At 37.7% G+C, this 12,087-nt stretch overlaps 2 protein-coding genes across 2 annotated transcripts; one reads left to right on the top strand and one right to left on the bottom strand.

Moving 5' to 3' along the window:
- Window positions 1-350: 350 nt before the first annotated feature.
- Window positions 351-972, bottom strand: LOC108831124 (uncharacterized). The gene has a single exon (XM_018604690.2). It carries the CDS (start codon window positions 970-972, stop codon window positions 379-381), a length of 594 nt encoding a protein of 197 aa, XP_018460192.1. The 3' UTR covers window positions 351-378.
- A 3,943-nt stretch (window positions 973-4,915) lies between these two features.
- On the top strand, window positions 4,916-5,905 carry LOC108831127 (uncharacterized). Its single transcript, XM_018604692.2, has 2 exons — window positions 4,916-5,359; window positions 5,438-5,905. Exons 1-2 carry the CDS (start codon window positions 4,916-4,918, stop codon window positions 5,903-5,905), a joined length of 912 nt encoding a protein of 303 aa, XP_018460194.2.
- The last annotated feature ends 6,182 nt before the right edge of the window (window positions 5,906-12,087 follow it).

Raw genomic sequence — 12,087 nt, 5'->3', positions numbered from 1 at the left:
TTTAATAAGATTCAAATCTAAAAATAAACTAACAAATAAACTGACATATAACCTTTACACACCAACATTATTAAAGCCTTAATATTTTAATACATTACTCCTGCAAAAACTCATAGAACACACTAAAAATAAGATACATTTTTATAATTTTGTACATAATACATTAATTATATTTCGTGCGTAGCACAGACGGATCCTACCCTAGTATATGAATAAATACAACTTTTATATCAAGTTCTCAAAACGCAGATATAAATACCACATAGTTCATAAAAGAAAAAAAAATACAGAGAACTTGTGACGTGCTAAAATTGCGGAATGATTACTTTACATCGAATCTTTTAGTCCCTTCGTAGTTGTAGAAAAAATGATTATGTATTAGGCGTTGATCTGAAACCTGGAACATTTGATGGATCCGATTGAAATATCGATTTCGATCAGATTATCGTCTTCAGACTCGGCTAATAGTTGGATACGCCCCAAATTTTGATGACCAGTCATAGTACTGAAGTGCTGGCCAACGTAGTGACCGCTTGGTAAGGAGAGCTCTATGAGGCTTTCCTCATCAGGAATTGTTCCGTCTTCTTCATCTTTATTTTTAACAATATCATAAGTGCTCGTAGATATTTCAATGTGCCGTAAAGTGTCTTGTTGACCAAGACTAAGATCCTTAGCTCGAAGCTTGGAGTCTTTCATAGAGTTTGGTTTTTGGATTGCGAGAGGGAAAAAGAAAGAGTAGAAGAAAAATGAGAAGAACAACACAGCAGCTAAGGTGAGGATGATTTGCGAGAAATCAAGCCCTATGATGTGAAGAAGTGGTGGGGCGATAAAAGACAGCCATGAAACTGGTTTCTTAAAAAGTAATGAAACAAAACTCATTCCATTTTTCATTAGTTCGTTCTCAAGATTTATCTGATAGCAATTACTTTGTAGTTCCACCAAAAAGGAGAGAAAAAACAAGAGTTCAACCATATTATAATCGACAGATAGATGCAAACAACAACAAAGAAGAAAATTATATTTGATCAAAATATTTTTGAATAACAAAAAAACCCTAGAAAAAGAGGGTAGGTTGATGAAAAAAGCAGGAAACAAAAAAAGAGTGATAGCTACGATCTGAATAACTCAAACGTTATACTTCAAATAACGAAACGGGGAAAGGGTTTATAAATGGGAAATTAGAAAGAAGATTTGGATCATAACATATTATTTTCTTTGCATAGAGATTTGTGGAGCAACAGCTCGATCCGTAACTAGCCTACCTGGCGAGAAAATTAGAAATAAGATTGGGCTACATTTTTATTTTTATTTTAGGATGGGGCTACTTTAACTAGAAAAGTGTATCATATTACTAGAAAAGTGTATCATATTACTATTTTTCTTTGCATAGAGATTTGTGGAGCAACAGTTCAATCCATAACTAGTCTACCTGGCGAGAAACTAGAATCCCAAGATTAATTAATCTCAATAACTTTTTTGCTCACTTTTTGTAGTATTATATACTCCTTCGGTTTAATAAAGTTACATACTCTAAAAAAATTTTTGTTTCAAAAATATTTATTTTACATTTTCAAAGCATATTTTATTTACTAATTGAAAATTTTAAAAAACTTATTGCATTTATTGAATTTTTACTTACTTAAAATTATGGAGAAAAGATAATCACAAAATATGCATATATAAATAAGATTTAATATTTTTATTAATATGTATGAAAAATCTAAGATATATAACATTTTGAAACGGATGAGTATAAGCTAAGTAGAATTTGAATCTTCAATTAATATAAAGTATTTTTCTATTTTATTTGCTAACTAATTTTACAGAAATATATGTTTGTGATTGTTAAATATACTGTTATTACAACTATGAAAAATTATACTGTTCATTATTTTATTTATGCCAAAAACAATTCGTGAGTCATTCAAAACATTGTTATAGGTAAAAAATTGACAATTTTTTTAAAATTTAATACTACCTTAATTTTTATTAAGTATCATTTTAATTTTTTTATTTTATTATAATTGTAATTTTACATTTTAATGCAGAGTCTTTCTCTTTTTAAATTCATTAACTAAGAAAATTAATTAATTTTTATTAAATAAATTAGAATAATTATTAATAATTTATTAATTCATATACAAAACTTTAAATGAAACTTATTAAAACCGAGATAATATTATTTTAATTGTGTAGTTATAATTTATATATTTTATATCAATTGAAATTTTAAACAAATGATACCTGTCAACTTTGTTCTCAAAGTTTTCTTTTTGAGTATGTGTTTTCTGTTTTATAAAATTTATCGTTGTAGACTCATTTTTGTTTTAGTTTTTATTTTAGATTTATTCACACATTTTAAAAATCATTTAATATTGTATATTTTCTTAATAAAAAATATTATTACATGTACACCTAACTACATTTCAATCAATAAAAATATAGAATAATATATAAAGATAATAAATTTTATTTATCAGCCTCTAATTTATTTATTCTTGTTTACTTTGATATTTACCAATCACAACAATAGAGGCTGATAGATTGTCCCCTATCACAACCTTAGAGGCTGAGAAATTGTCTCCCAGTTACGTGAATGTATTATATGTTGTATTGAAAGATGGTTTTATTGAACAACGCATTCTACGTTTTCTGTGTAACGAAAAAGACAAAATAGACTATTAGAGGCTGAGAAATTGTCCCCTAAAACTGGAACATGCTCAATTTTGAACGACAAACAGTGCAATTGATAAGTTCCGTACAAAATGCCGACACAAATTTGTTCTGTAGCCCTTAGGTTTTCTTTTCTTAACAAGGTTAAAAATTGCATACCTTCAGTTCACGACTCCTCCATACATGTATGTGAAAGTCTATGGAAACACTTGAGATTATAAGAACAACTTATCTTTATTGCTTTAGAAATTTCTCAAAACTAATGTTTTCAATATTTTCACTTATATCTTATAAAATAAAGGGTCAATTGTTGGATTAACCTATTTTCAAAAACTAAAATGAGACTGGTATTCTTCCAAATGAAAATTGTTAAAAATGTTCATCCTATTTCTGAAATGACTATTTAACCCCTTTACCACAATAATGTCATTATTGGTTTTATAGAAATTAAAACAAAAGAGAAATAAAAAACAACACTTTAGCTCTATCCCCTTTCAGATTCATTGTTGTTTAGACACTTTACCTTCAACGGCTCTCACCCTCATACTTTGTTTGCTTTCAGATCTTCGTTTATATCTGATAAATTAAGTGAATTTATTGGTTGAACACGAACAGATTACATTCGATTTGATTGACGAAACCTCGAAACCAGATCTGAGAAACATCTGAGAAACACCAGGTACGATAAACAGTTGATTGTTATGATTTATGAACAAAGTCCAAGTCTTTTTTAATGGTTGCCTAACAATGCTGTTCTCTTGCCGCTACAATTCGTTAGTTTTTCAATGTATCTTCGGATCTACTGATGCAATTTTTATTATGCAGATAATGGTGCACTTAATTATTGTTTTTGGACAATGGAAGATGGGTAATGTTGGCGGAGAGTTCGTTCTTGATCAATGTAAGAAGGGGAATTCTTTTTTTTGTTGAAGACGATATCAGATATGAGGATTTTGTCCGCATGGTTTGTGGATATTACAATATTAGTGACCTGAATGTGGTCGAGTTCTCTTATATGTTGCCTAAACGTATGACGGAGCAAATGGCTAGCAATACCTTTCCGATTTCCTTGAGCAGCGACAGACAACTAGCAAGCTTCATCACGTTGCTCAAGACGGGCGTTATGTGTATTTATGTCTCATTGACTGCAAACAAAGGTCGTCGTGATGTGAATAGAAATCAAAAGCCTGCTGTCGGAGAGAATGCTGCCACGAATTTTGGTAGTTTTGGAAATGTTCATTACGAGAAGCCATCACATGAGACTATGAAGCCATCACAGGAGACTGTGAAGCCATCACTTGAGACAATGAAGCCATCACAGCTGCGGAAGAGTGAAACCATTAAGAGTGGTGACGTATTCAGTGGCAAGAAGGAACTAATAATGAAATTACGCAAGATTTCAGTGATCGATAGGTTTGATTTCATCATCAAAAAGTCATGGAAGCGTTTATTTTACGCAAAGTGCTTCGTTCCTGGATGTTCCTAGAAGCTACGTGCTTCTACTATGTCGATATCATCTCCAGAATTCCTCGTTCGTAAATACACTGATTTTTATACATGCTCTACGGCCGTTAGGTATTCTCGTAACAGACATGCAAATGCGAAATGTATTGGCGAGATGTATGTTGAGGGATTTAGTGGTGGTAGTGATCTTAAAGGAATCCGACCTAAACATATAATGGACTGTATGAGGGCAGTTTATGAAATTGAAATCGGTTATACGAAGGCTCATGGCGCATTGGCATATGCACAGGATATGGTTAGAGGCACTAGTGCCAGTGGCTATCAAGACTTACCGACGTATCTATACAGAATAAAGGAGACCAATCCAGGTACAATAACATAGCTTGAACTTGATACAGAAAACATATTTAAGTATTTGTTCATTGCTTTTAGCGCATGTATCAAAGGCTTTCTGTTCATGAGGAGGGTTATTGTTATAGATGGAGTACATCTAAGTGGTAAGTTCAGAGGTGTTATGTTAGTGGCTGCATGTCAGGATGGAGATAGGGGTTTATATCCTATAGCTTTTGGGATTGTTAATGGAGAGGATGCAGCTGCATGGGAATGATTTTTTACTCAGCTGCGTCGTGTGGTGGGTGATGGTCGAAGCTTGGCTTTCGTCTCTGACCGATGCCCAGCAATAGCCAAGGCTCTTACGAATGTTTTTCCGGAAGCTGATAGGGGCATATGCTTATATCACCTTGGACAAAACATGATCACAGGTCGCAAAAAGACCCCAATGGTAGCTTTGGCGAAAAATGCTGCTTGGGTATGTCAACAGGCGGATTTTAACGCTATGTTTGAAGTCATTCGACGGCAAAACAGCAATTTACACCGATATTTGACAACTGCAGATATTAAAATGTGGACTCATTCACATTTTCCAGGAGACAGATATGATATCATGATAAGCAATTTTGCAGAATGCATTAATGGCGTGCTTAAGGAGGAAAGAGCGTTTCCTATTGCATATTTTGTGGATTCAATTAGAAAGCTGCTTTCAAGATGGTTTGCGGAAAGGCGAGAGAAAGCTGTCTCGTTGAAAACAAACTTCACAGATGCAGTTGAACTCGCACTGCATATGAGACACGCCAACATGGGTACATTAGCTGTTCAACACATTGATGCAAACCGTTCGTATGATACTGGTGGAGATTTAAACTGTATGGTTGATCTAGAAAAGGTATGAGAAGAAAGACTTTCACTTCTGCCATGTTCTCATTTGTCTCAGTTTTGATTCATAGACTTACTTTTTTTGCAGAGGAGTTGTACTTGTAGGCAATATGATCTCGATAAGATATCATGTGAGCACGCAATTAAAGTGGCTCAATCTCGGAAAATTGCTGAAGCAAACCTGGTGGATCCTGTTTACACAAAAGGCTACTTGGTTGCAGCGTACGCAGAACCTATTAACCCTACGCATGAAGATTTGATCCCACCAGCTGATGTACTTAGTCAAGTGTGTCTGCCACCCGAAATTTGCAAACAACGTGGTAGGTCTAAGATGAAGAGATACTTATCTGCAATTGAAAAAGCTAAGAGATTCAAGCGTCAACTTTTGAAAAAGAGGAACCAACCATTGAGTACTAGCAATCCACCTCCGGCGAGAAAGGAAGGCAATCAGACTTCACAGAAAACATCAACAAAGAAACATTGTCGTAGTCCAGCTCCCAAGTACGCCATTAAAAGAGAAGCAAACCAATCCACCGCGGAGGACGCCATCAACTAATCCGTCATCGAGAAAGAAACCAAAATACTCGGGAAAGATTACAGCACCGACTACTCCATCAACCACGGTGAGAAAAGGACTTTTCCAGAGTAGCCCATGATCGAAGAAGCCAACTCAGGGTGGTAAAAAAACAAAGGGTTCAAAAACAAAACCAAATATGGCAAAGATTTCCCAGCGGAAGATGTACATAATCGGACGTAAATCAACAATGAAGGACAAAAGGGGGTACGTGTGTTCCAAATGCAACAAAGACGGACATAATCGATCAACGTGAAAAGTTGCGACATTGTTGTTTGGGTGATATATATGGGTATTCATTGAAGACATCTTTATTCAGCTGGTTAATCACTCATTCAAGGGGAGTGTTGGTCAGTTTAGCATATTGTCATTGTTGTTTTCCGTTGAACTCACTACGGTTGTTTTGTTGTTTTCGGCTAGGTCTGTAATCGCTAATAGCTAGATCTTTACATTTGATGGATTTCATATTTATGTTGACAATTATTCACCTTAAATATGACACACCGTTTCTGTTTCCTTGCCATCGGTCTGCGTAAAACATTATTGTCTTGCCATACTTTTTCAGCTTGTTTAATTACTAAGAATTTCGTAATTGTACCTAGTTGTACAGAGCAACGAAACAGCCCGCAAGTGGCATGGAGAATACAAAAATAGCAGATGTTTCTCTTCTTTTAAAGCATCTCACATATTTTGCAACAAAACCAAAATAGACTGCAGTTTATGCAGTACCCTTTGCTTTCGACAGTGTAATCATGGTTATAGATGCATACAGGTGACTGGATTACCTCATCGTCCGGATATTTGAAAGTCGAGGCGTATGAGTTTAAATATGGTGCATCGAACAATGATAATTGAAACTCAAGCTGATCTCCCATTCCAATGAGTGCTTCCGACCTAAGGTCTGCGTGTTTGACTTCGAACTCTTGAAAGACTTGGCTAGCTTCGATATCTTTACCAAGACATACATTGAATATACCCAAGGCAAGGGTTGACATTCCGTGATTAGGAACATTTGCTTCCAAGACTTGGATGCCTTCTTCAAGGCCACACTTCATGGATAAAAGGGGGTACGTGTGTTCCAAATGCAACAAAGACGGACATAATCGATCAATGTGCAAAGTTGCGACATTGTTGTTTGGGTGATATATATGGGTATTCATTGAAGACATCTTTATTCAGCCGATTAATCAATCATTCAGGGGGAGTGTTGGTCAGTTTAGCATATTATCATTGTTGTTTTCCGTTGAACTCACTACGGTTGTTTTGTTGTTTTCGGCTAGGTCTGTAATCGCTAATAGCTAGATCTTTACATTTGATGGATTTCAACAATGAAGGACAAAAGGGGGTACGTGTGTTCCAAATACAACAAAGACGGACATAATCGATCAACGTGCAAAGTTGCGACATTGTTGTTTGGGTGATATATATGGGTATTCATTGAAGACATCTTTATTCAGCTGATTAATCACTCATTCAGGGGGAGTGTTGGTCAGTTTAGCATATTGTCATTGTTGTCCTCCGTTGAACTCACTACGGTTGTTTTGTTGTTTTCGGCTAGGTCTGTAATCGCTAATAGCTAGATCTTTACATTTGATGGATTTCATATTTATGTTGACAATTACTCACCTTAGATCTGGCACACCGTTTCTGTTTCCTTGCCATCGGTCTGCGTAAAACATTATTGTCTTGCCATACTTTTTCAGCTTGTTTAGTTACTAAGAATTTCTTAAGTGTACCTAGTTGTACAGAGCAACGAAACAGCCTGCAAGCGGCATGGAGAATACAAAAATAGCAAATGTTTCTCTTCTTTCAAAGCATCTCACAGATTTTGCAACAGAGCCAAAATAGACTGCAGTTTATGCAGTACATTTGCTTTCGACAGTGTAATCATGGTTATAGATGCATACATGTGACTGGATTACCTCATCGTCCGGATATTTGAAAGTCGAGGCGTATGAGTTTAAATATGGTGCATCGAACAATGATAATTGAAACTCAAGCTGATCTCCCATTCCAATGAGTGCTTCCGACCTAAGGTCTGCGTGTTTGACTTCGAACTCTTGAAAGACTTGGCTAGCTTCGATATCTTTACCAAGACATACATTGAATATACCCAAGGCAAGGGTTGACATTCCGTGATTAGGAACATTTGCTTCCAAGACTTGGATGCCTTCTTCAAGGCCACACTTCATGGATAAAAGGGGGTACGTGTGTTCCAAATGCAACAAAGACGGACATAATCGATCAATGTGCAAAGTTGCGACATTGTTGTTTGGGTGATATATATGGGTATTCATTGAAGACATCTTTATTCAGCCGATTAATCAATCATGGATAGATGGAGACCTTCATAGTAAACAGCGTTAATATTCCCAATATTAACGCACTTGAGGAAGAAATTGCGGAATTTTCCATATTTGCCGATCTGGCAGTTAACAAAGTCGAGCATAGGACTTATGTTACACCTCTCCAAGACATAAGGGTCATGGACAAGACCGTATCCGCGCTTTCCAGCCTGAATGAAAGGAAGAACATTCCAAAATGATTCCTCCCCAACAATTTTAATTATTTTAGAAATGATTTCGTCTGGAAGATTTGGAAGGACAAAATAAGACATACTATTTTGCCTTAAGAGTTTATTTAACATTGATAATATGCACCTTAAATAGAGGAGTATTATTGGTGTCTAAATGAAGCCCCAGTGTGAGTTAAATAGAAAATTAAAGTGTTCCACCAGACCACTAATATTGCTTACCTAACACCTTTCTCGGAGAGTTAATGCAGCAATGTAGAGTTAAAGCAAAGGGACCGCCTGAAAAAAAGAACAAAAAGAAACATCGGCAAGGCATTACATTAATCGTAAGCGAATGGTAGGTTATAGGCAAGGGAACATCAATACTTGCCCAAGTTTAAGGTGATTATTCCCTTGCCGATTGCTGGCTGTGGCTTTACCTGTATAAATAGCAAGGCAAGGCAATAAATATTGCGCAAGGAAAACGAATGCTGAGTGCAAGTTAACGCAACACTTGTCTAAGTTTAAGGTAATTATTCCCCTACCGATTGCAGCTGTTGTGTTGCACTGTATAATTCTGAGTAACTAGCTGCACATATTTTCACGAAAACCCTCGAACACACTCAAGATAGTTTACCAAGTTAGTGATACTTGATATTTAATACGAATAGCAAACGATATCACCTATTAATTAAACATACGATATGTTTAAGCGTTATTACAGACCGAAATTAAAAAGTTCAAAGCATAGAGTTGAGAATGGTTCAAAAACATTTAAAAATGTGAACCATTTAACCGAGATAAGTTCTTTAGAAAACATCACATGGATCCCTCCTGAATGAGCGAACGATCTGACGAAAACCTTACCCATCGATCCTTCTACGTCCTCGCGGGCCGCAGTTGTTTAGTCCTGGCGAATCAGCTCGTATGCTCCAAATGTTCACTCCTACTCCAATGGGTGCTTCATCTCCGGTAAGCACGGGGATTTCCTTCTGATACTGAAGGACCTGATAGATAAGATTGGGAAAGATGATATTCTTCTGCTGATCAAACTGGCGAGCCATGGCCAGAACCTGATCATACACCAGCTCGCCAAAGTTGATAGCTCGGCGATTCAAGAGAGCATATATCAAGCGAATGCACCGCTTGATCATTGAATTAGTTTCAGGGCCCGGAAGCCAGTTTAGTTCACAGACGCAGTAGAATATTTGATATGGAGGAATGAGAGCATTCAGTGTGAAAACAGGCCAGTCGGAGCAGCGGTATCCAGTGAGAACTGAGATCACCAACGATAGTTTGCAAGTCTCCCAATCAAAAGATCGATTGACATGGGGAGTGAGCATTACGGTGTTAAATCACATTAGGATCGAAACGAAATCGACTACCACGAATCAACACACCATCAGCACTATAACACAAGTTTGAGATCATCTCCCTAACAACCCTAGGGCAAAAGGCACAATTTGCACGACGGTATATGCCCACCCAACCCTATCTAGAAGGCGAAACACTTCGGTAAAGTCTGAGTCTTGAGGGGTGTTGGGGTCAAAAACCGTCGTTACAAAGTTAGTATCGAAACATTCGATAAAATAAAAATTTATTTTATTTTTACGGAAGAAAATCGTAAAAAAAAAATATCTTGCGAAAAGTTCCGCAAATTAAATAAAGTTCTCGTCAAAACATGATCATCGGAGATAACAAAGTATCGTTAAAACACAAGAATAGGGACTTGATATTCACAGGATCATACGAAGCTCGGTCGCTATAGCGACCGAGCTGCGGACAAAGTTCGGTCGCTATAGCGATCGAGTGTTCGTATATCGATCATTCTCCGAAACGTCAGAAGTCTTCGGAATAAAATCCTTCTTGCTCTCTTTTACGATTTTTATTTTTATTTTCCGTTATTGTCGTGTTCTTATTGCTTGACGTGTGGTTTCTCAGAAATCCGAGACCTCTGGGAAATTAGGGTTTTCTCTAATTTCCTTATTTATACGAAACATTGACAGTGCGAATTTCGGTTCCCAAAGTTTGGCGCTAGAAGGAGGGGGGGTGATAGACCCAAAATCGGGAAGGATGGCTTTGACCGGATGTTGGATATGGACCGAGAAGGCAAATGCACTTCTGGAACTGGGATGGAATGAATGGATCGTCAAGAGGTGCGGAATGACTCTTGATATACCCTCGATCTAAGGCTAACCACCAAAGAACGGATGTAATGCGTTGGCTAACCACCAAATAACACACAAAGATGATTGGTTGACCACCAAATCAACAAGCCGGTTCACACCGATGAACTAGCTAAGAACTCTCTCTCTCACTCAGAGAATAGAAACAAAAATGAAACCAAAATGAACTGATTTTATTCATGAATGAGACTACATATTTATAGTGTTTGTAGTCAAAGAAAGAAATAAAGAAAGTGCGGAAAAAGATACATAGGAAATACAACCTTTGACTAGAATTATTAAAGGGAGTCACATGTGCAGAAAATTATGTAGTCTTGGTCAAGGTTGGTGATTTTGATGAAGACTGGTCAAAAGTGCGGACTCTGATGTTGACCAGTCAAGATTCGTCCAAGTGTCTAGATGCATTCGAACAAGATGGATGCACATGATAAAGATAAGGACACGTGCGGGACTGTCCGGATGAGAATGCATGTCCTTCTTCGGTTTCCTCACGACCCAAGCTAAGTCTAGCTCGACCATGGGTCTTAGAATGTCGAGTTGAACGGAAAAGACGAGCTCTTGTACGGTTAGTTCGGTCTCCTGGTCGTGGCTCTAGCCGAAGCTCCATTCCAGACGTACACGGGTCAATACAGTGGACAGAACATGCGGCTCGGTCGGTGTGATCAGCACGAACTGGTGGAGAAACCTTGGTTGAGTCGAGCTGGTTGATAAGATCGTCACTTTGGATCGTGTCCATGAACCAAAAAGGACGATCCTCGATTTTGGTTCTATCAGGGGGTACATATTAGTCTTACCCGTAAAAACCGTTCAACAATCAGACACAAGATGGAAATCTCATCCTTTCCAGGCGAGATCTCATTCAGGGAGGGAGCAGCGGCCGAACAGGCTAAACCTCGCGACGACCTCCTGGTAATTAAGCTGGCAATCCACGACATCTACGTCACAAGAGTACTGATCGACACCGGAAGCTCGGTTAACATCATCTTCAAAGAAACTCTCGAAAAGATGCAGGTCGATCCGTCAAAAATCACGAAAGATTCCAGCCCGCTGGTAGGGCTTTCATGAGAGCCCCCATCACTTCGGGGTCGATCAGTTTCGCAGTCAAAGCCAGAACGATAGAAAAACTGACGGAATTCCTAGTAGTAGATCTCCCGGCATCGTACAACGCGATCATGGGCACTCCCTGGAAAAACTCCATGAGAGCAGTTCTATCGACATATCATCTATGCCTTAAGTTTCCGACCCCCCCACGGGATCGAGACAATTTGGGGAAACCCCAGAATATCACAGATATGCCTCGCTGCCGAACTCAAACGCAAAAGGTCCGATCTCGATATCGCTCCAGGAAAACTAAGAAAAAGACTTCGGACGAAGACGCGCAGGATTTGGCTGAACTCTTCTGGCAATCTCGAAGGGCTGATGCCCTAGAAGAAAAACGCGAACCAACCTGTGAACCCGTAATTACG

The sequence above is a fragment of the Raphanus sativus genome, chromosome 4 (genome assembly GCF_000801105.2).
Source record: "Raphanus sativus cultivar WK10039 chromosome 4, ASM80110v3, whole genome shotgun sequence".
In the NCBI taxonomy this organism is placed as follows: Eukaryota; Viridiplantae; Streptophyta; class Magnoliopsida; order Brassicales; family Brassicaceae; genus Raphanus; species Raphanus sativus.
This window is presented reverse-complemented; position numbering and strand designations above follow the sequence as displayed.